Source organism: Zonotrichia albicollis, chromosome 13 (genome assembly GCF_047830755.1).
Source record: "Zonotrichia albicollis isolate bZonAlb1 chromosome 13, bZonAlb1.hap1, whole genome shotgun sequence".
Taxonomy (NCBI): domain Eukaryota; kingdom Metazoa; phylum Chordata; class Aves; order Passeriformes; family Passerellidae; genus Zonotrichia; species Zonotrichia albicollis.
The window spans coordinates 306,425-332,269 of record NC_133831.1 but is presented as its reverse complement, the minus strand read 5'-3'; the positions used below and the strand labels follow the sequence as shown (position 1 = coordinate 332,269).

Sequence of the window (25,845 nt, the reverse complement as noted above, 5' to 3'; positions counted from 1 at the left end):
TGGCATGCCTTTCCTGCTGTACTGATGAATCATGGGGTGGCACCCCATGGCTCATACTATATGTGGTGTTTGTGACGTGCCAGTGGTACCAGGGTTACTGATTGCTGAATACGTCAGCTCCATAAAGTAATAAGGAACTGGTGGCCTGCTGTTGTCTGTTTATTCAACGGAAATGGGAGGAGATGATAATGGCTATTGCAATACTTGTTCTGGTCACATGTACAGGTGAGATGTTCAATTTCTGGAACTATCGAAGGGGCAACATGTGGAGTACCTTACATTGCCACCTGCAGCTCTGTTCACGTGTCCTCCCACAGGGTTGGGATCCATAGGTCAACCCTGCCTCCCCAATGACAGGAGCCGGCTCTAGATTACACCTGGCCAGTCCTGCCAGGTTCCATAATGGTCTCTTTGTCTCCCCTTACCTTGCCCAGTACAAAGCCTGGGTACCAGTACTCCATTAGAGGGAAGGGCCAAATGAGAAAGATAGCAGTGTGTGGAAAAGTCTTTGACATGTCAACTGAGTGTCCATGCTACATCTTTTCCTTTCACAGAAAGTGATCCCAGAACAAAAAGAGAGGGAAGCTGGGGATATGAGTGAATGGTACACAGCTTCAGAGATTTCATGCCATTAGACCTTCAAATAGAGCTGAATAACCAGAACTGCTCAAGAAAAGACATTGACAAGTAACAAGCAGGGTGGTGTATGAAGGGTGTGTTGGACCAGGAGACCTTTATAGCATGACGTTGCTGCATTGTTATGCCATCTTGAACCTACTACAGCTTTCATGTACCATCTGCTTCCTTCAACTCTTCTCCACATACCTTAGGTTCTGTAGCTTTAATCCCCATAATAAACAGATCCTGTTTATTATGGTTTTAGAGAAAGCTGATCCTTTGAGATCACTTTTCCTTCAGGAACCCCTTTTCTTTCAGAAAAAAAGAGAAGTCTGTTAATATGCAAATATTCTGCAATAATTAACACAATCCTGTTTCTTTTTGACCCTGCCACATTTGAATGAAAAGGCTGAGAGAGCCAGAGACATAGGCATATATATATATCTCATAAATCTCAGGATTTCTCAAAGCCACATCCTCCATTGTCATCTTTTGTAAACATATCCTTTTGACCACACCTAGGTTTTCCCTGAGGCAATAGCAAACTAGCATTAAACCACAAATGTGCTAGTGTCATTTTTCAGGTATTATACTCACAGATGCTTTGCGTCACAGTGTGGGCATAGGTTAGAGCACCCTGCCAGCCATACAAACTAGCCTAAGTTGGAGTTTGGAGGTACTCTGTGCCAAAGGAAACCCCTGCAGCATTGAGACCAAGGAATGAAACTGCTCTTCAGAGATGCTCAGACAAGATCTGCAGAGCTTTAGCAGAGCTGCCCCAGTGGCCTTATAACTGATTTTGGGAAAATAAAGGAAGATTGGCAAGGAGGATTGTAAATACACTCAAATGCCCTGCAGGTGAAGTGTAGAAAACCACATATACTAATTGTTGTTTAGTCTTGTATGTTTGGTAAGTGGTACATCTGTCTTCATATAACATAGGCCTGTGCTAGACTTAGAACCACCCTATTGAACATGCTTGATATTCCTGCTTTGCTGTGGTAAAGATCAAATCTCAATGGTAAACTGTGCCTGCAATAATCCCTGATATACATGTGAAAACAGCAGGTTTGGTGATCCTTGAGCATGGACTAGACTCCACAGTGCTGGCATCCCTGTTTGTGTGCCTCTGCCTGGGTCCTGCTTTGAGGATTCCCTGGTTGGTGAGGTAATGGACATAAATTTACTGTGCATTTCATCTGTGTTTTTGTGGTTGTTACTGCATGCTGTCCGTGCCGGCTCACACAGCCATCCACAGCCATCCTCCCTGTCTTAGCTGGGGAGCAGCAGTGCTATACCCTGGCACAGGCTTGCATTGTGTGTCTGGCCTTTTCTGTGCTGTGTGGGCTGGCCATGTTTAGGATTAGGGTGATTTACTTCAGATATGGGGACCCAGGCAAGGAGGCAGCCTCATGTCTAGGGCTTTCTTTGGGAAATGAAGGAACTTCTCATCTTTAAGTGTACTAGTCCTCATCTTCCAAAGGGCCTGGCAGTAGGCTCAACCCTGACAGGGAAACTGGCACTGCAGGCAAGCTGGGATAAATTGCACCTGCCAGCAATGAGATCATCAGTTCCCCCAAGTGTTTTAGGGATCTTAGTGTAGCCTGGCTCCTGGCACTGGCCTCACCAACTCCCTCTTCCAGTAGCCCTGACTGCATTCAGCTGGTCTGCAGACCAAAGGGAGGTCCCTGAGGGTCTTCCTGCCTTGGGGCCGTGGCCTTTGGCTGCAAGAGCCTGTCTACACTAGCCTGCTCTCTACCATCGTGTAGCCATGCTGTACACCAGCAGTGGGAAGATGTGGTTTTCTAATCTGGACCAAGGAAGCAGTCTGGGGGATGATCGTGGAGGCCCTGGTGAGTCAGAGCCCAGCCTTTCCAGGAGCTCAGGTGTAAGGCCTGTGCAGTGCATGGCAGTGGAACCCAAAGGGGAGGTGTCTGTGAAAAACTTTGTATGTGAGGCCTAGCACATAACCTTGTTCTCCTGGGGCATGCTGCTGTCAGGGGCCAAAGGAGCTGACCTGCTCTGGTGGCATTACCCACCAGAGGCACATACAGGTTTCCACAAGCATGAGAAATGGCCAGGAGGAGACCGTGGATGTGAGAGGAGGTGGTAGCAGTGGGCTGGGAGACAGTACTTGCTCGAGGTGAATGGGAGGGATTTTGTAAACCAGACTGTGAGAGTGTAGAGGAGCTCTGCAGGAGAAGGAAGGCTTAGCATGGTCAAAGTCATACCACTGACAGGACAGCCACGCAAGACACCCTCAGCAGGGTTCCAGTAGCTAGAAGGCACCTACCAAGCCAGCTGAGCTTAAAAACCAGTCAGAACAAGACTGAGGTTTTGTGTTGTACACTAGCCTTCAGCCTCAGTCCCCAGCACTGGGGAGAGCCTCCTGAAGGGCAGAAGCACTGGAATCTTCCTCATGGTTTGGCTCTCTGGCATGGGCTCTTACAGTGCTGGGAGCCCAGATCAATACCAGCCCTTTGCTTTGTCATATATTGTCTTTGTTTTCCTTATTTGTCTTGGGTCAGTGTTCCCTGAAGCTTTGCCAAAGCAAAGAGGTGTTGTCAATAGGTCTGAATGAGTTATTTCCTGGATACCTGACAGAAATAGTTGGTGCTAGCACAGGGTCTTCTGCACTCCAGCGTATTGCATGGGCTTTTCATGCTCCAGGTCTGTTTGCTGCTGTTGCTTCTCTCCACTCTAAACTAGCTGTTCTGCTCCCCCTTCAGTTCCTGTGCTGATTTCCAGTTTTAGACTGCCTATGTACATAAAGAAGGCAGAAGCTGACCAGTGAAATTAATTCAAAAGTTGAATATATCTATTTTTTTCTTACTATTTTTCCCATTTCTGTAATGTGTTGGTAAAGTATTATGTGACCTCCTTCTTTCTCTCGTGTTTTCTCATTTTCCTGTTCCCCCACCACTTGATATTAGAGTGCTGTATTACAATGAAGGCAAGAAATGATACTGCAACTGTGCAAGGGCAAGAGAGGGAGATCAGCCACTATCCTTGCTCTTGCCTGACACAACTTTGGGTTCTTGTGTGCCAATTCAGACAAGTCTATTTATCTCACAATGCCTCTAGATAAAAATATAACTTTAAAACTTACTTCAAACACAAGAAAAAAGCCACAGGCACATCAGCCTGTCCTTGCTGCCATATAGGACACCATATCAATAATTTGTCTCATTTTTCCTTGCTCTGGAAGGCATATGGGCCAATATCTGCTCTAGCTCAGAAAGAACTTGCTCTGACTGGAGTTTAACATAGGCATTGCACCTCTGCTCCTATGCATTCTCAAGCTTCTCTGACTGCTGCGTTCTTTCTGTCCTCTATGAATGATGACTTCTAAAATAACCAGGGTGACTGTAAACAGCATCCCTACCAAAAAAGACACTTTTCTGAAAGCAGAATTCCATTCTGTTGCCGTCATCCCATTGAGAGTAATGAGCAATTGACATAGAGACTTTTTTTTTTTTTGTAGATTACTGTCAGGTTTGTTTACTGCAAGGAGCAGTAAACAAACTGCTTTTGAACTGTGCATTTCAAAACACAGTATAGCAGTACTCAAATCCACTGATCAGCACAGGAGACCATGCATGACGCTTGTGTGAACAGCGACATCGCAGCTTTGTGTCATACTCAGTGACATTGCAGAGCCATAAATTTTCATTTTCCTCTACAGCTTCAGAAGTGTAAGCTAGAAAACAACTGAAATTCCTCTGCTTTGAAAGGGAAACATTCACCAATGCATAATCACAGCATTGACTCTCACAGCAGCTCCCCAGCATCATACCTTTGAGATGCAGAAAATATGAACTATCCCATCACACACCTGAAAGTGATAGAGATTTTGGCAGCATGATTACCATGAGCTGCTTTATATATCAGCCTGGTATGAGTTGTGCTCTTCAGAGCATATAACAGCATAGGTTAATTGTGTAGGTTGAAGCCTAAAAATAGGGAGAAATTACTCCTGTGTCTTGATTTTAAAAATTGTGATTATACCAAATACAGTTTTTATTGTACGTCCATGGCAGAGGAAAGTAGTTCCCACAACATGCAGCTAAATGTACCCATATTGCCAGGAAATCCTGTTGCTGCCAAAAGTATCTTAAGTTCAAAACAAGACTGGAAAAGTGAATAGAAAAATATCTAGGTGATATAAAATGCAAAGACAAACTTGATCTGAACTGATTTTAGACAGCTTCTGTCTACTGACAGACATCACTCTCCACTCTTGTCACAGCCAAGAGAAAGAAACAGGACCTTCCAGGGCATCACTCACCAGCTTATTTTTACCATCTGCATTCAGAGAGGTGAATAGTGTACTGCAGATCCCTGGCTTCAGGGAGGAAATGTTTTTCTTGTTCTCTCCCCTAGGCATCTCCTCTAGATGATGGCAGAAGACAGAGCATGGGGTTAGTCAAACCTTAGAGCTGATCAGGTTTCACTGCCATAGGTATGCCTGGTTCTCTTATCAGCTGTCAAAAACATGCTCTCAGGTAGGGAGGCATCTCCAGTGTAAGCACTGTGGAGTTAAACTCTAGTCTACACCATCTGCGTTACTCCTCAGCCTACTTCTGTTGCTTCTGCACTGGGTCAGGTGTGATCTCTTTATGCATGCTTGGGAGCACAGTACATGTTGCTTACGTCTTCAGGGTGTAAGAAAAACAAAGTGTGATTGCATGGGCAGTTCACAGGGATCACTAGTCTCTGAGTCCACAAAGTGAGGGTAGAAAATAGAAATGTGTCATTCCCTGGGCATACTGCAACAGGCCTTTGTTTTTCCTGTGCTGAGGAGCCCAGAGCTGGATGCAGTATTCCAGGTGGGATCTTGCCAGAACAGAATACAGGGGAAGAATCTCCTCCTTCATCCTGCAGCCCATGCTGTTGGTGACACACAGCCCAGAACATGACTGGTTTCTGGGCTGTTAGCACACATAGCTGGCTCATGTGAAGCTTCTTGTCCAACAACACCTCCAAAGTCCTTCTTCTTAAAGCTGATATCAACCCATTTTCCACATGGCCTATATTTGTGCTTGGGGTTACTCCAACCCTGTATGCTTCTGCTTTGCATCATAAAGCTTTTGAGTCAGACAGGGGAGCGTGTTGTTTGTTTTCAGGAGCCAGAGGTTTTGTCCTTCAAGTGTCACAATGTGCAGGTCTCAGGAAATACAGTGTGCCAGACTAGTTTGTCCTCCCAAATCTCAAATCCAAGGAAGAGCATATTCTCCTCCTCTGTGCAACTGCTCATACTACAGAGGAGGCCCTGTGGAAAGCCCAGACTAAAATCTGGGTCATGGCATATATACAGGTAGAAAAATCTGTTCAACTCTTTGACAAGATGACTGCACAGTAGTATTCAGTGCTGTCATAAAGCCTACATATTGATGCCAAGGGATCAGCCTTTCTTGGGCAAACTACATACGACTGGAACAGAAGTTTTGATCCATCTTTTTTCATGCAACTGTTAGACAGGGAGAAATAATCCTTCAGGAAGAGCTGCTCAAGTGGTGTGGTCTTTACAAAGGTTTTCTAACACCAAATGACGTACAGGTAAATCCTGTGTGTCAGTGCAGAGCATGGGAACACACAGCAGAAGTCCAGATTGCACCGAACATTGCATGGTCCTCCACAGGGCCCTACCTGGACCACTGCCAACTTCTCACCTTGTTTCCCAGCCCAGGGTTACCAGGGCTTGACCGTCTGTGTTTGCAATGCAACAAGTGAAAGGGAACATGACCTGCCCCATTCAGATTGTTCCTCCTGCTGGAAGCACCAGCCTTGCCCAGATTTTTTCTTTTGCTGTCTCCTATATTCCACTTGCCTTTAGAGCAGCAGTGAGGTCATTGGGAACACAGAGGACACCATTATGAGGTCTAGATGTCTCCAGACTGTGTGACAGAATCTATGAGATCTGGAATAGGAATGACCCAAAGCAACTGTCCCTGTGTGTAAGTATTTGTCTTGAGCCCAGTGCTGCCCTGTTTCACTACCTTACCTGGCACAGTCCCATTGCAACTCCAGCACCCTTGTGAATCATTAACTGGCCAAGTCCAGCTGCTCCTTTCACGCTTCTCCTTTCACACAGTTTTCTTTCTCAGCCCCTAAATGTTTAATTCAAGCAAGGTACAGACAGAGAAGAGTAAAAAGGATTTTATGTGAATCTGTATCTGCTGACAAGACAAGCAGCCAGAGCAATGGTAGGAAAGTATGCCCTATCTCTGCACTCATGGTGGGCAAGCTGATCCTCTTTGCAACTTGTTTGTCCTTTGCTCTGACATGCTACAGACATCCCTGTTCCTGCTCTTACAGGCAGCAGTCTTTTTTGGGGCTTGTAATAGGAGTTTAAAGTATCTCTCAGTCTCCTTCATGAACTTTCTGGCCCTGTTCCTTTACTAGCAGTGCCTGGTCATTCACACCCCTGCAAGAAACTGCCATTTCCGTACCTTTTGCTTAGTGCAGGGTGGAGTTTTCTAGTTTAAGGCTGGTCAAAGTAGGCGGGCAGTGTAGAGCAGTCAGTCTTAGAGATGGGATGTACACAAAGAGGACAGGGAGGGGCAGGCACAGGTGTAGGTAGGAGCTAAGTACACGTGTATGTGAGACCCCAGGATGAAGACAGAGCGCCTGTGCATGAATGCACTGTTGTTTGTTTGACTGCCTGGAGGCGTGTGTACCACAACAGCGAACGTGTGTGTGGGCAACTTTGCTTGAATCAGGTCTGGTGATGCTTCACAAGAACTTGTTAAGGTGAGATTTTCAACCATTTCTTGGTATCTAATGTAGTTGCTCTTGATGCCAGCAAATTGCGACAATTTTCTGCAGACAGAAAGCTATGGGTCTGGCTTAGAGGGTAGTTCCTGCTTCTCCAGACAGTCTTCTCAGTGCCCTTGTTCAGCTTCTCCCACTAGTGACAGTCATGCCAGCTGCTCACCCCTGAATGGGCAGACAACTTCTAATTCTGCAGAAACGGACCAGGCCAAATTGAAGCAGCATTTGAAAAAACGGTGAGCAACCATCAGTGCCATCAAAGACCAGTGACAGAAGCTTCTCTGGTGCCAATCCTCTTTGCTAGACTGGGGCCGCTACAGCAGTGGGGAGCCTGTACACGTCTGGAGAACTCCCTCAGACTGGCAGAGCACTCAACATTGGTTTGCACAGCACAAGGTGGGTTTGGGCCGTAACTGCCTCACACCTGCCAGAGAAATGCACATGTTCAATAAATTCCCTGTAATCTGGGGATATGGTGCCTAATGCTGAGGGCTTTTCATGGGTACATTTCCCTTGGGCTGCTTGCTGCTTTCTTTAACACTTTCTCTTTTCCAGGATCAAGCTTTTCCAAAGTCTCTATGTGTTTCTAGAAAAGCCTAAGTCTCTGCTTTTTTTTTTTTTTTTTTTTTTTTTTTTGAAACAAGCTGCTCCGGCAGTATTTTAATACCTTTGCCGTGGGAGACACTAACATGTTGACACTGGATTGTTGTACTTTTCGATAGTTTCTATATTGCATCCTCTGTGCCCTGAGATTCTTCCACTTCTTTCTGCTCTCAGCCAAATCTTGGCTCTTCTCTGTTAGCACACACACTGCTAACAGTGTTCTTTTCTTGTTCTGCAGCTGAGATTGTCTCAATTATTCTGGGCTGATCTTTACTTGCCAGCTCTGTGAGAACTTCATATTTTCACTTTTGCAATATGAAATTAATTCTATCACTGGTGACTGTGGATGTTTGCTGTAGAGAAAATGTTAAGCTTAAGACCTTGGTTTAGAAACATCCCAGCTCCCATGATTGAGAAATACAGTGGTGAAAACGAAGGTTATATAATTAGTATTTATCTCATATTAGGGAATGTATGATAGATATAGTATGATGCTGCTCTTCCTCTTCACCAGGCACACAATTCATTTCAGTCCTTCTACTCCCTGTGGAACAGACTTGTGATGGCAACAATTATCGCTACTTCTTATATGAGTGAAGAAGTTGTTGAAACTGTGGTCTCACATGAGGTCATCTGCTGCTTTCTATCAAAAGCAGTCACTTTGTGAAATATCTAAAACATCCAGCTATCCCACCCTGGGATAAAAGTATACTCTTGTTTCCTGAAAAAAACCTGATTTCATTCTCATACTCGGGCAATTCACATGTAGGTTTCCAAAGAAACAACTATTTCTGTGGTTTTAAATCTGCCTGGGTGTCTACCTTCATGCCATTGTTCATGTCTGCTCAACAGAATTTTTCTCAATTATTAGCTTCTGGCTATATTCCAGGAACTTTGTCAGGAGTTAGAATAACAATATTAATGGTGCCAGATGGAAGCGATATCATCGAAGTTCATTTGGAAGCCAGGACTTTTGGTAAACACTGCTTGTATTCATTTGGAAGGAAGAACCTGATATATCACTTATTTTCACAACAGTCTTTGTTTGCAGCTCTTCCTAGGGTCGGTCCAAATAGCAACCTGATTCAGCTCCTTGTCAGACCTGAACACTACAGGCCATTTGTGTAACCAAAAAAAATCAGAGGGCTTCTTGTCCAGGAGACAGGAATGATGTGGTCCCTCTCTAAATGCACAGCCCCATCCTTGCCAGACATTACTAAAGTAAAATTCATACTGTGGTAGCACGTGTTGGCAACCACCAGAATTACCCATTAGGCTGGGTATTGTCCTTTCTCCAAGAAATTATAATTGCTGCCTTATAAACCCTAAGCTCAACACAAATTCACAGCAGGTTACTAAGGTAAAAAAGCCAATTTATGCATGTATGTTGGAGGCACAGATTAGTACTGCTCTTTATTGGTTAGCAGCAGTGACTGTGAAAATCTAAAACACCAGTACTAGAGGAACTGAAATCATGGGAGGAGGCACCCCTGTGCAAATTAGTCTGAAAGATTTGCTGCAGAGGAAAATTGAGGCAGGGCATAAGGAGGAGGCTAGGGAAACTTTGGGAACATTCAAAATTACTGTGGACCCAGATGGCGTGGCAAGCATGCAGTAGGGAGGCAATGTCTGCATTGCAGCAATGTCTGCACTGTTTTATACCTCTGCTGCTTGGGTAGAGGGGCTGGTGCTCGGCATGGGAGTAGCTGCTTGGGTCTCATGCAATAGGGACCGCACAAAGGGAGCATACGAAGCTGTAAGGGGCTGGGCTCGGATGCTGCTCTGTATGGGATTAACATCTTGCCCTAAAAGCCCTGCTCTCTCTGTCCTGTCCTGCTGTGCATCCCCCGGAAGGACTGACCATGGCTAGGAAACAGAAAAGTTTTTTCAGTTTTAGTTCACCTTAGAAAATACAAAGCAGTTGCACTAGCAAGAGAGGTCTGTCTCCACTGTGGCACAGCTAAACTGACAAACCCGGCAGATGGTGCTGGGGAGCACTCCATCCTGCCTGGCTTCAGTGCTGCCCACGGAGCCTGCCCCCAGGGGCAGCCCATGCTGCAGGACACCCAGCCTGTGATTGAGGCACCGTCAGGCACTGCTGGGAGACAGAAGGAGAGCGCACAAGACAGGAGTAATAGGCAAAATGTCCTTTAATGTATTTTTTAAAAAATTAATTAATTCTTTCTGCCTCAGATCCCATCTTCAGTGGTGTATTTCCTCCAGATTACTGTGCCAGCTGATATTCAGGCTATGAATTCTTTTTGTGGTATTTTCATACCATGTCCCCAATGGCATGGAAGTTTTTAGACACTTTCCGTTCCGTAATTCAGTTCATCCTCCACAGGCAGAAGAGAGGTTTAGTGTATGAAACAAGGACCCAGCTTTGGGCAGACCTTTGAGTTCAACTAGCACATTCTTTTGTATGTCTCCTCAAAAAAGACCAATAGGATGAGTGGGCTTGGAGGGAGGGACAGCAAGTGACAGTCTCTAAAAAGGAGTTAGGCTAAGAAGAGGATTATTGTGGCAGGTAAGAAGTTAAACCTGCCTACAAAAAGATGGGTCTTCCTAGCAAAATTGCCTACAAAGCTCTGTCTGGAGGAGATACTGTTCTTGGATTTATTACAGTGCCAAGCTTCTTCCTTTGGTAACAATACATGTGTGGTGACAATAAATGTTTCCTGAAATTTCAAAAGGAGTATAATCAAAACAAAAGGAAACTTACATTGTATGTTTACAGCATTTTGGCATAAAAATAATTGTAAATATTAGTCAGAGTAAGGTGTTTAAAAGTAAAACGTGGAACTGTTGAATTCTGAACACCTCAGCAAAAAGGGAAGGTTTGCATTTTTCCTCCATAAAAATTGGCAGGATCATTTGCAGGGATTATGCACATGAAGTACACATTTGTCTGTACTGACTTCAGTTCACTCAACTAGCTGTTAAACTTCAATAAAAGTACAGACAAGCTTTTCACTATCTTGTAAGACTGTATTAGAGTGTCTTCCAGACAGACAGTGGTTTTGCTGCAGAAAACCTTCAGCCCTGCAGTACTTATGTCCTTTGCAAAGACACCTTGTGTGGTGGTTGTCACAGTGTCACTAGTAGAGTGGCAGCTTTCAAAATCTTGTGCCTGCAGAGGGATGCACAGGAGCCTGATGCACCACATCTTGCCTTTTTCATCATCTTGTGATGCTGAACTTCCTCTGTCTCTGCAGGTACCTTGCAATCATGGTGAAGTCTAGAAGAGTGCAGGTGCTCCTGATTCTGGTAGTTCTGTCCTTCCTTCTTATCCACTTCCTACCCTGCAGCAACGATGCCCATATGGAAGAAAAACCTTCTCCTGTCCACATCCTCATTCTCTCCTCCTGGCGGTCAGGATCCTCCTTCACTGGACAAATCTTCAGCCAGCATCCCAGTGTCTTCTACCTGATGGAGCCTGCATGGCACGTGTGGGTTAAGATGTACCAGAGCAGTGCCAAAGTCTTACACATGGCAGTGCGGGACTTAGTCAGGTCGGTCTTTCTGTGTGACATGTCTGTGTTTGATGCTTACATGTCTAGCCAGAAGAAAAAGTCTGATTTATTTCAGTGGGAGACAAGCCGAGCCTTGTGCTCCCCACCTGCCTGTGACTCATTCCGTCGCAGTGACATAATCACTGCAGACAATTGCAAAACCATCTGTGGCAAGTACCCATTCAGCAAGGTGGAGGAAGCTTGTAAAACCTATAGCCACGTTGCCATCAAGGAAGTTAGGTTCTTTGACCTGAAAGTTCTCTATCCCCTTCTCACCGATCCATCCCTGAACCTCAAAATAATTCACTTGGTACGTGATCCTCGGGCTGTGTTCAGGTCCCGAGAGAATACAGTGCAAGAACTGAAACACGACAGTAACATTGTTGTGGGGTTTCAGAAGGCAAAGGGAGAAATGGGGCCCTACAACACCATGCAGGTAATCTGCAAAAGCCACGTTGAGATATACAAGGCAGGAAGTCAGGCTGCTCCAAGCTTCCTGAAAGACCGGTATCTGCTGGTTCGCTATGAAGACATTGTCAGAGACCCTCTAGCAAGGGCTGCTGAGATGTACAGGTTTGCAGAACTCCATTTCACACCAGAGCTTCAGAAGTGGGTCCACAACATCACCCATGGAAAAGGTGATGGAGCACGGGCCTTTGATATTGGGTCAAGAGATGCACTGAGAGTATCCCAGGCCTGGAGAAACGCACTTCCCTTCCAGAAAATAGAAAAAGTGCAAAATGTGTGCAAAGATGCAATGGATTTGCTGGGCTACCGGCTTGTTCAGACTGAAGAAGAGCAGAAAAATATGTCTCTGGATCTTTTGTTTGCCCAGAACTCCTCTGAGTATCAAATTTTGAAGGCAGAAAAGCTGGTCTCTTAATCTACTTTCTGAAGGCTGCAGAGTGCTGAACTATTCACTAGAGCCAAGGAGGACAGAGGTGCAGGCATAGAGGTGTAGGAGCGTGCGTGGATGCAAGAACAACTGGTACAAGAACCCTGACTACATTCAGGAGAGCTCTCAGCAGCACAGGGTCACTCTCCAAAACCCCTGGAGAGACAGCCACAATGGAGGTTAAAATAATGCAAGTTTGTTTTCCAAATTAATTATGTTTAGGTTGGAGCGCACAGAATGCCAAAGGAGTAGGACCAAATGGCAGAAGCTCAAACCCACCACAGACCACAGCTGAAGACTAGAGAAACCACATGGAGCAATTGCACTGCCAAGGAGGAGGAAAAATAAAAGGAAGCTGAATAAAGAAAACATTGCTTGACATGCTGCCATGCAGGATATGTAGTGCCAGAAAAGATGCAAGGATGACCAGACATTTGATTTCTGGAAAGACGTTGAGCTTTGTTTTGATTTTGTGTTGGTTTTTTTGTTTTGTGGGTTTTAGTTGTTTTTGTGGTGTTTGTTTTTTTTTTGTTTTTTTTTTTTAATGGTTGCATTTTCAAGTCCAGTTTTCCTTTTGCTCCATTTGTGTGCCTGAGTATCCAGCCTTGGTGGCAAAGGTGGGGAAATGTTTGTGTTCACTTACTGTATTATGGGAAAATGGAATAAACCAGCTAATGCTGAAAATAAAAACTCCTGGGTTTTCATGTGGGAAACTATTTCTGTGATTATGTGAATCCATTTATTTTTTTTAGTTGAAATAATTCTGTCTTCTAGCTTTCATACCCAAGAACAGTTGTTTTCCTGGGAATTCTCACAGTCCACATGGGTAGCAGAAGAATTCATGCTAAGGTTGGGATCCTAAAGACAAGGTAAAGACGTAGATTTCATTAGCATAAATACCAAAACTGAGAAGACAGGTTAATGGGAGTAGATTGAAGAAACCAAGAGAAGATCAGGAAGTTCTCCTATTGAAATATTTGGTGAGAGTATTTCTAGTCTTGGAGCACAAAAAAATAAATTTAATGGACTATGCCATTCTCCCACCTCCAATGGGAATATATAGTTCAAATCTGAACAACTGAATGGTTTTCACCTGTTTTAAGTGTTCCAGAAGGAGAAAAACTTGCTACCAGATTTGGGGAGGAGTGAAATGCCTACAGATCCCTATTTCTGAATATCCTTTTCCATGTGTAAACTGCAGAGTCCCTTTAACTTAGAACACTCACTACCTTAGCAATACGGGTATCTGTATTCCTAGAGCTAAACCCCTAATCCCTGAAAAGGGTGGGATATTGTATTATGGAAATAATAGTCTTATTACTAGGGATCATGTTGAAGGACAAATTCCATGCTGAGCAGGCAGCATTGGCCTCATGGTAGTAAATTCACTGAAAGCAAGGTATCCTCCTTTATACCGTGTTTATGCAAATTTAGGGCAGGCAAGCTGACATAGAGAAGTGGGAGTTGCACTAAGGAACAGAAGCACAGAGCCACTGTTTTTCTTTATAGTCCCTTTAAAATAGACCTTAACATATTCGGCTAAAAGCAGCTAAAAGCCCGTTCTTACTGAAGTTATAGTAAAGAGCTTCCTCCTGTAAGTGCTAATCAGCTGGATTTTGAGCAAAAATAGATTCTGTTTGGTACATTGCCACTTATCTCGACATTAACCAATGCCAGCTTGAGTGGTTTAAGTTTTATTATGAATACTTGTTTTCAGTGGATGCAATTCTGTGTACCATGTGTTTACCTGAATAAAAGCCTCCACGGTGTTTCCAGTCAGTAAAAAAATAGGGTAAAAGTAACATATGATGCATTTCCATAATGTACTGTTTTGAAAATTACTTACACCTCTGCTTCCTAAGCTTAATCAGAGAAAATGCAGAATTGTTGATTCCAGTATGTCTTTATTACAGTCCTTTAGGTGTGTTTCCTCAATACAACAATTTATAAGATTTTCTTTTTTTCTGGAAACAGCAAAGTCCGCTGCCAGTCTCGTTACATGAAAATGTAAAGTTGTCTTGATTTGAGCAAAAGTAACTTAAAATACTTTTTGGAGGAGGAAAAGAAAACTCAACAAAAATCCTCGAAAATCTCAAGATGCTGATGGTGACATGTAAAACTATGACTAAGTCCTTCGGCATATGCAATAAAGATCACAGAAGTCTGTTTAAAAACAAACATTAAGTTTACATTGTACAAGTTTAAACTCTGGTTTTATACCAATGAAATGTAAGATGGCAAAGTCTCCAGTCAAAAGGACATTTCAAAGCTGACTCCATGGTATTCCTGTCTGTTGCTCTTCAAACTAGTGCATACAATCAGTTTTTCTTTGGTAACTCTAGTTATGAAAGCATAAAAATTAATTTATTTTGATGAATGCTGGCTAACTCTAAAAGGAAGCAAACAGGTAATACCCAAATTCCAGCTAATTGTTTGTAGACCCAGAATTTCTGGGTTACATTTATTTGGTTACATCAGTTAACTCCTTGAGTAATCAGTAGGTGCTGCAGTGGTTTCCTGAAACAGCAGTCTCATTATATTGTTTTTTATTTTCGATATAATTTTAATTTGGCTTAACATCAGCCATTTTACAATCCACTTTAATTTTCTGAGTGCCACAATGCAATATGCTAAAAACCTAAAATGTTGACTCTTTAGAGAGGTTAAAAAACAGACAAACCAAACTTCACCTTTGCCAGCCCATTTTATTTCACCAAAAGAATGAATTCCAGATTTTTAGGACTCACTTCAGATAGTATTACAATAAGTAACCAAAGCACAATTTCAGGCTAAAAGTACTGAGTTTTTCAGATTATGACTTTATCCTAGTAATAGTGTTCTCTCTCAAATGCAGCTTAGGTGACAGATACATAACCTCTGATAATTCCCTCTTAACATTCATTTCCTACTTCAACTATTACTCATAGCCCTGAAAGCGGGTGTATTTTTCCCAAGCAGAATATATGGCCTGGTACAAGCATTCCTTTGATTAAAGCAGCTGCATCTTAGCTCTGCAGAGAGGCAATACAGGCCTTTTAATACAAAAAAACCCCAAAAAACAAAGCATTTCTGAAAACTTCAGAACTGCCATCAAATTTTCCACTGTGTTTCTGAAATGACTATTACACTTCTGCAACTGTTCTGGATCAGTAATGTCCTCTTGTTAAGTCTCTCTAAACACTATCCGCTTTGCTACGTTTTCAGCTCCAAATTTGGCTATCAATTTATTTCTGACATGTTCATCATCCTTTTGCAATTCTAAATCATCCCCTCTGCTCCATACAGGGTACCCATCCAAGCGCTGCCCTGTCTGCAGAAAGTATGAAGTAGCTTCCACGTCACCGCTGTTTTTCAGAAAGGCCTGTGTAACAGTGTGCAGGTCCACAGCAAACTTCTCCATGAAGTGCTCCATAGTTTTTATTACCTGTCCCACCACACTGGAAGAAGAACAAGTGCTTTGTGGTCTTTCTTGCCTTTGTAACTGAATGTCAGGGAAAGCAGAGTCCTCTGGCCCAGTTTTCAGCTCAGATGCTGCCTCTCCTGGGGACCTTCTCACTCCATCTTGTGTGGAAAGTTCTGCAACATCTGAAGAGTCACTTTCTGACTAACAGTAAGAGAAGTGGAATCACCAATTAGAGATGGTATTTTCTGGCAAATCTTTTACCACTGCAACCAACCACCTTTTACTCTGACTCCACAGTGTATTAAAACTTCAGAAATTAGTAAACATAGTAAAAGTGAGTGACTGAAGCAAAGCCATATGTGTTAATGAGGCTGCACATGATCACAGAAATCCATAAACCATAGGAGAGAATTTGAACAAACTAAGCATAAAAGGCAAAAGTAAGTGTTTATGCAATGGCAGGAACGTTTTTTGCCTGAGGTGAAAGGATGACTTTCATTTGCTAATACAGTTTTTAATGTGACAACCCCCACTACATAAACCTCCTCATGCTAACTTGCACAGGGAAGAAAAAATGCACCAGCCAGGCGCCATTTATCGCAAACCACATAGATGACAGCTCACAGTTCAGCCAGGGCAGAAGGGATATCGCGGTGCAAAATAATTTCATGTGCCAATCATGAGTTTCTATTGTGCCATCTGTGACACCGGGGAAGGCCAGCCCCGAGCACTGCATGCAGTGGAGGCTGCTGCTCCCCAGGCTGGCCCCGGTCGCTCACCTCCGTGCTTTCGAACTCCCGATTAGCTGCCGCGAACAGACCCCTGATCTGCGTGGGATCCTCCGTCTGCGGGGGCTCTGCGGAAATACGCGCGGATCGTCTGCCAGGCCACAGCGACCAACGCCGGTCGCCGCCACCACGCCCCCTCGCAACCCTGCCCCGCCGCTGTGGCCCCGCTCACCCCAAAGCCGCGGCAGCAGGTGCCTTAGGTAGCGGTCACGCATGGCCTGCCAGCTGTGCCGCGTCAGGCCGCTCTGCTCCAGCTCTACCCACAGCGCACGGCCGCTCACCCGCACCATGCCCTGGCCGCGCACCGCCTGCAGCAGCGCCGCATCCTCCGCCTCCGTGAAGGCCAGGCGGCCGCGGGCTGTCAGCAGGAAGGGCTCCAGCGGCAGCCGCTGGTTGCGCTTCACGCACTCCGCCACGTACTCGGTTGAGACGGCCCCGTCGGGAGCCACCTCGCCGGGCTGCGCCAGGAGCACGGCCCCTGGCTCCTGCACCCGACACAGGCGCCCGCCGCCCGCCAGCACTAGGGGCGCCAGGCGCAGCTTGGCTAGGCCGGGCCGCAGGTAGAACCGCATAGGATGCCCGTCATCCCACAAGAACAGCGATCGGGATCGCGCTGCTCCGGCCTGGCCGCCCGCCATGGCCACCCCAGCTCCGCCCGCCGCCATCACCGCCTGCGCAGGCGTGCAAGGGCGGAAGGGCGGAGGCGGCGGCAGCTGCGGGGCGATGATGGCGGCGGCGGCGGCGGCGCGCGAGTGCAGCGTGGAGGAGACTGAGTCGCACCTCAGCAAAAAGTGAGGGTGCGCGGGTGATCAGGTGGGGCCGGGCCGGGGAGGTGAAAGTGAAGTGTGTCCAGCTGATCCGGCGCGTTGTCTTCGTCAAGGCGCCCGTCGGAGCGCTATGCTGAGCTCCGGCGCTGCGCGGCTCCGCAGCTGGGTCTGGAGGGCCGCGCCCGCGCTCCGACGGCAGCAAGCGCTTCATGACCAAAGCAGGTCGGTGCTTTGCGTCTGGCTTGGCCCGCTTCGTTCCTTATGGAGTCGTGGAAGGTGGGGTCAGGAGCGCGACGGGAGCCTGAGGGCCATGGGGGAATAGGCTAGACCGCGAAGGTGGCTTCGGGAACCCTGCGTTACTTAGGGGGGAGTTTGCCTTCTCTCACACGCTGCGTAGGGCTGATAGGCTCTTAGGGACAAAATGGAGTGCTTCAAGTCCTTGAGCATGTAGGCACGCGTCGTCAAGGTCTGTCTAAACTATGTTTAATTTCGCTTTCGCTTTCTGAGAGTGTGTCGTAGGGGATGAACTGAAGGAGTTCAAAGTAGAAAATATTTTAACGTGTTTAAGAATTATTTTACTATTGGAAAAAGTAAGAGACGTGGTAGGTTTATTTGTACAGTTAGGTTTTGGCAGATCCTGCCAATAATTTTCCTGTAGAAGTATTAGAGTACTTGCTGCATCCGGTTTCTTTCTCTTTTGTAGTGAGCTGAAGAGACGTTTAAAGGCTGAGAGAAAAATAGCTGAAAAAGAAGCAAAGCAGAAAGAGCAAAGTGAAAAGCATTCAAATAAGCCTTCCTTGACTTCTGAGGATAATGTTGGTACTGATGAGGAGAGCTTGGATCCAAATGTGAGCATCTGGTCCCATGCTTATTGGATGTTCTGTGAATCGGTCTTACTGACTTGCATTTGATTTTTTTATTCATGGGTAATTAAAAGGTTAAAAGGGGAGAGATGTATATTCCTAATATATACATTAGGGCAGCTGCATTTTAAATTCACAGCCTGTATGATATTTCCAGATTCTGATAAAGTAATTTGATTTTGTTTGTTTCTGGTGACAGCAATACTACAAGATCCGTAGCCATGCAGTCCAACAGCTTAAGGGCTCCAGTGAAGATCCCTATCCCCACAAGTTCCACGTTGACATATCTCTCTCAGATTTTATAGAGAAGTACAGTCACCTGCAGCCAGGAGATCACCTGACAAACATTACCGTGAGAGTGGCAGGTAAAAGTTTACCTGGGATACAGAAAAATATAAAGTTTTAGCTGCTTTTATTGATGGGTTGGTCTTTTTTTAATTTTGCTGATCTCTTACTCAGTCGTGAAGCCTTGTAGCCGTGTTAAACTATTCAGGACATACCCTTCAGACTGAGTGGATCTGTGCAGCATCCCTTGCAACTATAAGATCAGGTTGTATGTAGTATGGGTTCTGGGATCCAAAGTTTTTACAGTCTTATTTCCACTAGATTTCATTTTGAGACTTAACTACTTCTCTTTCACAGTTAAATAGTTCAGAGCTGATGATTCTAAGTGATAGTACTGTGGCTTTTGCCCCTGTACCCTTTCTGGTAGGGACTCTTTTCCTGATGTCTAGCATACTTTTGATATTTAGGTCGAATCCACGCAAAGCGTGCTGCTGGAGGGAAACTGATTTTCTATGATCTTCGTGGTGAAGGAGTCAAGCTGCAGGTCATGGCAAATTCCAGGTAAGTAGAGGTATTCCCAGCATTCAATTTAGCATTCTAGGGTCTAGATATGTGTATTTTGAGATGAAATATTCTATTTCATCTGTGGTTTGGCTTAGGCAGCCAAGTAAAGTTTTGCTTTAGATGCTGTGGTTGACTTCCGGTTAAAATAAGTTCTATATATTTTTTTTAAAAAATGGATTTTGTCTTGTGAGACACTTGGGGACAGTTTTGAGTATTGAATTTTAAATAAATGTGCTTATGTTTGTTTTGCAATTGCAGCCTCTACAAATCTGAGGAAGAATATTTCCGTGTTAACAGCAAGCTGCGTCGTGGGGACATTATTGGTGTAGAGGGGAATCCTGGGAAAACAAGGAAAGGGGAACTGAGTATTATTCCTTATGAAATCACTCTCTTGTCTCCATGCCTGCACATGTTGCCTCATCTTCATTTTGGCCTCAAAGATAAGGTATTTGTCCTACCTGTCAGTCTTGGAAGCAATTTGACAGATCATGGAATGGTTCGGGTTGGAAGGGGCCTTCGGGATCGTTTAGTTCAACATCCCTGCCATGGGCAAGAATGCCATAGATAGGTCTGAATGGATGATGTTTGTTACCTGCTGATACTATCAGTCAACAAAGGAATATTAGTTTTGTTTTGGTATTTTTTTTCCTTTGGCATGACATTTTATCTAGCTCATTCTAAAGATATGTGTTCTTTTCAGGAAACCAGATATCGTCAGAGATACTTGGATTTAATTCTTAATGATTATGTGAGGCAGAAATTTATAACCCGTGCAAAGATCATCACTTACCTTCGTAGCTTTCTAGATGAGTTGGGCTTTCTTGAGGTAAGGCATCAGTGTTTTTTCTCTCTGCATACTGAATGTGTTTACAGTTTTTTAGCTTCAAGGATGTTTTATATTCAGGCTCATATACGAAGCACTTATAGAACTGACAATAATTGCCTCAGCATGGTGTTTTTTATCAGCTTAATGTAATGGGAGCAATTCCTTACTTCTCTTTGTAAAGTTAAGATTATTTATCAGTTGGTGAGGTTATGGCTTGGGAACCTATTTTGAAGGTAATACTCCAAACTACTACTGTCCTTTCCATATTTCAGTAAATTAGGGTGAAAACAACATCTTTGAAATGTTGTTTTGCCTCTGGATATAGAAGCCAATTCTATGTCCTGTAGGCAGAATTGGATTGTGTTGACCCAGGTGCAGGAAATTGCACTTGGCCTTCTTGAGTTCAGTTTTTTGGAGTGTAGAGAGAGGATTTTGTGATAATGCCACAGCACTGTTCCTGGCTTTGATAACATGAAGCCAGCAGGTTCACATTTGTAGTAAATATGAGTGACTCTTCAGAGCAACAGATGAATTTGTTATTATTGACTGGATGAAAAAAGTGCAGTTTTGTTCAGTGGACTTTAGTTTAGAATTGTTTTCATACACTGAAATGCCGAACTGTAAGTGAAATATAGATTTTTCATCAAAACTAGCTGTTTTTTTTTTTTGTTTGTTTGATTTATGCATTTCTGGTTTGGAAACAGATTTCATGAAAACAGGGGAAATTTTTTTTGTTGTTACAGGTAGAAACTCCTATGATGAATGTAATTCCAGGCGGAGCTGTGGCAAAGCCATTTATCACATACCACAATGAATTGGATATGAATTTATATATGAGAATTGCTCCAGAACTTTACCATAAGGTAAAATGCAGCCTCTCATGGCTAAGCCTATATTTTTCAAACTGTATTAAAAAAAGCAAATGTAGCTAAAATGGAGATTATTTTTGAAGAAAGGTGGACTTGTCTCATGAATGAGTTTTGTAAGGTTGTGTTGCAGTTGCATGTGTTTGTGCTCTCTCAGGTTCTTTTGAGAAAGTGTATATACTAGATTTTCATTTTGTTTAGATGTTGGTGGTTGGTGGTCTGGACAGAGTATATGAAATTGGGCGTCAGTTCCGGAATGAAGGAATTGATTTGACTCACAACCCTGAGTTCACAACTTGTGAATTTTATATGGCTTACGCGGACTACCATGACTTAATGGAAATTACAGAGAAGTTGCTTTCAGGTGAAGTATGCAATTTAAAAAAGAGTAAGAATCTCTGGAAGAGTCAGTTATTATGTAGCATACTCCTTTTCTAAACCTCACATTCCTTTTGTAGGGATGGTGAAACATATTACTGGGACTTACAAGATCACTTACCATCCAGATGGTCAAGATGGACAGGCCTATGAGATAGATTTTACTCCTCCCTTCCGGCGAATTAGCATGGTGCATGATCTGGAAAAGGTCCTGGGAGTGAAGTTTCCATCAACTGAGTGTTTTGAAACTGAAGGTTAGATGCTGAGTATGAATGTCCTGTAATTCTTGATTAACAGAAAGCAGGCAAAAGATTGCCAGTTCTCAGGCTGCAGTCTGTTAGCTGCTTTTTTTGCAGTAGTACTATCTTTCCTCTGGTTTTGTTGGTTTACGTGAGTCCAGAAAGAAGCGTTCATTCCTTGCCATCTTTGGCAGGATCTGACTCTTTTGGCTCTTCCTTGTTGAATGTATGTGAAAGGATATACTCAAGAAGCTTGATGTATGGAGTTCTTGATTTGTTGAAGAGATTCAGCTTTTCGCTTCTTATTTCTAATCTTATGTGCAGTTGAGTTTCCATGCTTGTAATTGTAGCTTGGGTGTATGATTATTTGGGACCTTCTTAAAAATGTAATTATGTGCTATTTTATTCCTGGAATCGAGAGACATAAGGAAACAAGTTCATATAATTTATAGTGATTGTTTTTCCCCCCCGGTTCCCTTCTCTCTTCCCCCCCAGCCCCCAAATAATAATGTCCAGCAGTTATGTGGTCTGTGCTTAACTGTTGTCAAATTTCTGAAGTATAAAATAACTACTATTTTACTGTAAACATTTAAAACCAAACACCATTTCTATAGATTAACATTTAAGCTCATGTTTTCCATGATGTCTACCATTGGGATTTTACAAGTCACTCTAAGAAATGTTGAAGGATCTAGTAAGAGCAAAACATGATTTTTGGGATGGCTGTTCTAATTTTCGTCTGCATATTCAGAAACTCGCAGGTTCTTTGATAACCTTTGTGTGGAAAGAAATGTTGAGTGTCCACCTCCCAGGACAACAGCCAGGCTTCTTGACAAAGTAAGTAAGGGTGCTATTTTTATAATCCTAATGTCTTTGAGGATCTCTCTGTGTCAGCAGAAGTCTCTTAGAAGAAAAGGTTTAGCTGCACCAGGAAAAGCATCTGCAATGCACTTCAGCTGTTGTTATATTACAGTGAGAAAACTTGCAGTGTCAAAATCTTCTTTCATGTCGTCTACACCAAAGTTTAGTTTACTTATGTCTGCTTAACTTGAGCATTAGGGGATTTTAGTTGGATAACTGGCTGCTTGTGTTGAAAACAGATTTGCTTTATTTGTAGGTCAGTTCTATCTGTGAGATGTGTGCATCAGTATGTAGCTGACCAAAAGGGTAGGAGTACAATATCGTTCTGTCAGATGTATTTCTTGATTTCTGATGTACCCAAATATTGTCTGATAGCTGTTCTTTTGATGCTTTTCCTATTGGCCCTTGCTGTATTGTGCAAATTGAATTATTATACAGTTTTTACTGTGTCATTTTTCCTTGTCTGACTAGGATGCACTCTCTGTTGATGAAGACATTACCATAACTAGAAATACTTCGGAAACTTTTCAAAGTTTTGGTACCTTCTTCAGTAGCAAAAGAGAGGAAATTAGGGTGCTTGGTGAAGGCAGTGCTAGGAACGTGCGTAATTGTACACTGCATAATTGTTTCACTTTTGTTTTCCCAGTTAGTTGGTGAATTCCTGGAAGTCACTTGTATCAACCCTACATTGTTTTGTTTTTGTTTTCCCAGTTAGTTGGTGAATTCCTGGAAGTCACTTGTATCAACCCTACATTGTTTTGTTTTTGTTTTCCCAGTTAGTTGGTGAATTCCTGGAAGTCACTTGTATCAACCCTACATTCATCTGTGATCACCCACAGGTCATGAGTCCACTTGCCAAATGGTAAGAGTATCACACATGGTCAGTGTGTAGCTCAAATCTTCTACTTAATCAATTGGAAAAAAAAAAAAAAATTGCATGAGTGAAAACAGATTTTGATGTTGCATGCTAGTTTAGGAATTCTAACACAAACCAAGATAGACATTGGTTCCTGAGCTGTGAAACCCATCATCCAGGGAAGAGGTGTGTCAATGCTTAGTACTTTGAAATTTTGACAGCTGTTAGTGCTAAGTGTGAGCAGTGCCCCTAAGTAATGTATGTGCTGTTTGCTTCTGTAAGTAAGATTATTTTACGGTATGTCTGTTTTGTCTGCTTCACATAGGCATCGCTCTCTTCCGGGACTAACAGAGCGCTTTGAGCTCTTTGTAATGAAGAAGGAAGTGTGCAATGCATACACAGAACTTAATGATCCTTTCCGACAGCGTCAGCTTTTTGAGGATCAGGCCAAGGTATGGTGTCATGCTGATAGTGAATGTAATACAGGCATGTAAGCAAAGAGTATTTCCTATGTCTGTCCCAAATCTGTTGTTAATACCTACTGCTGAAAAGAGTTGTTACTGCTTTGAGTGAGTGTTCGTCACTCAAGTAAAAGTCTGTCATTAAAATGCCATTCCTTTTATAGGAATCTTGCTCTTTAAGGTAAACAAGGTGAAATACTGCTGTTGATTAGTTTTTTTTTAGTGCAACTTTGTTTTGGCTATCTTCCCTTTTATTCCACCTAAAGTACTAATTTGGAAAAACACAAATGTGCAAAAAGTTCTCTGTGTCTTTCCCAGGTTGAAAGGTTTTTTTTTTCCTTAGTTAAGTATTTATGTAGTCATACAACATCATACTTCTAGGTTCTTAAATAAATTTTCATGTCCTGTAAGACTTTGAATGCTAAGAGATATCTTAATTTCCTGAGCAGAGTACTAATATATTAGGTTGACTCACGGGAGAGAGATGCACATTGAGAACTATTAGGCTTGCAGATTTATAATAGTAGATTTCTCTCTGTGAGCCTCCAAAAGGAGTGACTGAAATTCATTTTGTTATTAATTTGGTATGCACATCCATGAATGCATACTTGGCCACACATGACTGAGGTCAAATGATGTGGTCGGCAGAAACAGAGTTCCTGATCTTCATATTTTTTCTAATGGCTTCACAGTGCCTGAGAGGTTTAAACAATTGTCAAAGCCAGGAAAATAGATTTATGTTAACTAACAAACTGATAGTAAATTTCAAAATATTCAGTCAGAATGAATAATATTACAAGTACCTTTAATTTTTGGTCTGTTATATTTATGCATGCAGCAGTTCCCTCATGATTATAGCCAGACTGCAGACATATGATTATATGTATTGAATGAAAATTAGCCTCAAAATTTAATGTAAATTTGAGATGAAGGATGACAGTTTCCTGTAGGATTTTCATTTCAGGATTTCAAGGAGAAAATTTTGCTGTTAGAGTCTTTGCAAAGTCTTCCTCGAACTGTGAGCAAAAATGTTTGCTGTTTTGACACTTATTTTTGGCTTTTTTTCTCAATTTGAAATGGTTGGCTAATCTGTATTTTTATTACTGTGACTTTTGTCACTTGAAGGCTCTCAGGATCAGGTATATTAGTTAACATCTCAGTGTTGGGTTTTTTAGTCTTCTACTTTGGAGGAAAAAAACCAGGCCCTGTTTGTGGAGCAGCTACTGATGATTCCACCGATTATGCTGCTTTGTGGTTTCTGCAAACATTGAAAGGAGAGTTGCTACCAATAAAGAACCTCATAAGCCTTTGAAAGCAATGCATTCTGCTCTCATCTGCTGCCATATGGCTCTGAAAGATGGCTTTTACTGATGTAAAGTGCCTGGGCCTTTGCCAAGACAGGAAACTTACATGTCAGAAAGGAATGGAGTCTAGAACTAATTTGGGAGCACCTATACAAAGGACCTCCACAGTTCTCTGTGCTGAGATTTCTTCATCTGTTACTCATTTGCACAGCTCCATTGGGCTTTGGTTTCATCAGTTACATGGCTGCTACAAATACCAGTAGTCCTCCTCTTCCGTAGGGGTTAGCAGGAATGCCTACTAGCTCTGTACAACTCATGCTTTACTATTAATTTCCTCATTTAGGCAAAAGCTGCAGGTGATGATGAAGCCATGTTTATTGATGAAAACTTCTGCACCGCACTGGAGTATGGTCTTCCTCCTACAGCTGGCTGGGGCATGGGAATTGATCGCTTGACCATGTTCCTTACAGATTCCAATAACATCAAGGTAAGCATAAGCAGTGGTAGTGCCTTCCTACTGCTGGCTTTGTCAGGGAAAAGGGAATGGGGTTCAGCAAAGCTGCCCATCCCTTGGACGGAGCCAGTGGCTGGCAGTGGAGGGAGCTGTGTGAGATGTTTTGAGCCGTGGAATCCCGCCTGGGCAAAGCCCCTTGGGGCCCTCGCTCAGCTCTCTGAGCCCCGCGGCTGAGCAGCGGAGCCCGCGCTAGGGCAGCTCTCGCGAGACCTGCGCACGGGATGGGGTGGTGCCGGTCGGCGCGGTCGCTGATTCTGTCGCTGTTCGCAGGAGGTGCTGCTCTTCCCCGCCATGAAACCGGAGGACAGCAAGAAGGAGGCGCAGCCCGGCGAGGGCACCTCTGTGTAAGCCTCCAGACCGCCGCAGGCACCTCCGCGTGAGGCCTGAGCGCGGCGAGGGCACCTCTGCTTGAGCTTCGGAGTGGCGCATACCTTCAATAAAGGCAGCTTTCTCTGCACCCGTCTCTGA

The 25,845-nt window shown here is 43.6% G+C and overlaps 3 protein-coding genes across 8 annotated transcripts; 2 read left to right on the top strand and 1 right to left on the bottom strand.

Moving 5' to 3' along the window:
• The first annotated feature begins 279 nt into the window (after window positions 1-279).
• LOC102068353 (carbohydrate sulfotransferase 4) lies at window positions 280-13,342 on the top strand. 3 transcript variants are annotated; one of them, XM_074550613.1, is made up of 2 exons: window positions 280-6,824; window positions 11,211-13,342. In XM_074550613.1, the coding sequence occupies exon 2, from the start codon at window positions 11,224-11,226 to the stop codon at window positions 12,388-12,390; it is 1,167 nt and encodes a 388-aa protein (XP_074406714.1). In that variant the 5' UTR covers window positions 280-6,824; window positions 11,211-11,223; the 3' UTR covers window positions 12,391-13,342. The 3 variants fall into 3 exon arrangements, with proteins under 3 accessions (XP_074406714.1, XP_074406712.1, XP_074406713.1); XM_074550611.1 differs by having other exon boundaries at window positions 280-7,371; XM_074550612.1 differs by having other exon boundaries at window positions 280-7,788.
• A 1,751-nt stretch (window positions 13,343-15,093) lies between these two features.
• TERF2IP (TERF2 interacting protein) lies at window positions 15,094-17,258 on the bottom strand. The gene is made up of 3 exons (XM_005494287.4): window positions 16,766-17,258; window positions 16,585-16,661; window positions 15,094-16,006 (listed from the first exon to the last, which is right to left on the bottom strand). The coding sequence occupies exons 1-3, from the start codon at window positions 17,256-17,258 to the stop codon at window positions 15,566-15,568; spliced, it is 1,011 nt and encodes a 336-aa protein (XP_005494344.2). The 3' UTR covers window positions 15,094-15,565.
• Window positions 17,230-25,834, top strand: KARS1 (lysyl-tRNA synthetase 1). Of its 4 annotated transcripts, none has more exons than XM_074550601.1 (14): window positions 17,230-17,384; window positions 18,064-18,208; window positions 18,423-18,588; window positions 18,976-19,069; window positions 19,331-19,517; window positions 19,773-19,898; window positions 20,642-20,761; window positions 20,966-21,128; window positions 21,223-21,396; window positions 22,133-22,218; window positions 23,019-23,104; window positions 23,424-23,550; window positions 25,207-25,350; window positions 25,648-25,834. In XM_074550601.1, exons 1-14 carry the CDS (start codon window positions 17,230-17,232, stop codon window positions 25,723-25,725), a joined length of 1,851 nt encoding a protein of 616 aa, XP_074406702.1. In that variant the 3' UTR covers window positions 25,726-25,834. The 4 variants fall into 4 exon arrangements, with proteins under 4 accessions (XP_074406702.1, XP_074406706.1, XP_074406703.1 ...); XM_074550602.1 differs by lacking the exon at window positions 17,230-17,384 and adding an exon at window positions 17,408-17,636; XM_074550603.1 differs by lacking the exon at window positions 17,230-17,384 and adding an exon at window positions 17,409-17,582.
• The last annotated feature ends 11 nt before the right edge of the window (window positions 25,835-25,845 follow it).

Bases quoted from the DNA above. Each gene is read 5' to 3' on its own strand.
- LOC102068353 (XM_074550611.1), top strand. From the start codon at position 7,259: ATGCACTGTTGTTTGTTTGACTGCCTGGAGGCGTGTGTACCACAACAG. The intron at 7,372-11,210 runs GTGAGATTTTCA...CTGTCTCTGCAG, and splicing joins CTTCACAAGAACTTGTTAAG to GTACCTTGCAATCATGGTGA.
- TERF2IP (XM_005494287.4), bottom strand. From the start codon at position 17,258: ATGGCGGCGGGCGGAGCTGGGGTGGCCATGGCGGGCGGCCAGGCCGGA. The intron at 16,662-16,765 runs GTGAGCGGGGCC...GTATTTCCGCAG, and splicing joins CCTGCTGCCGCGGCTTTGGG to AGCCCCCGCAGACGGAGGAT. The intron at 16,007-16,584 runs GTGAGCGACCGG...TCTTACTGTTAG, and splicing joins GGGAGTTCGAAAGCACGGAG to TCAGAAAGTGACTCTTCAGA.
- KARS1 (XM_074550601.1), top strand. From the start codon at position 17,230: ATGGCCACCCCAGCTCCGCCCGCCGCCATCACCGCCTGCGCAGGCGTG. The intron at 18,589-18,975 runs GTAAAAGTTTAC...TTTGATATTTAG, and splicing joins CATTACCGTGAGAGTGGCAG to GTCGAATCCACGCAAAGCGT. The intron at 23,551-25,206 runs GTATGGTGTCAT...TTCCTCATTTAG, and splicing joins TTTTTGAGGATCAGGCCAAG to GCAAAAGCTGCAGGTGATGA.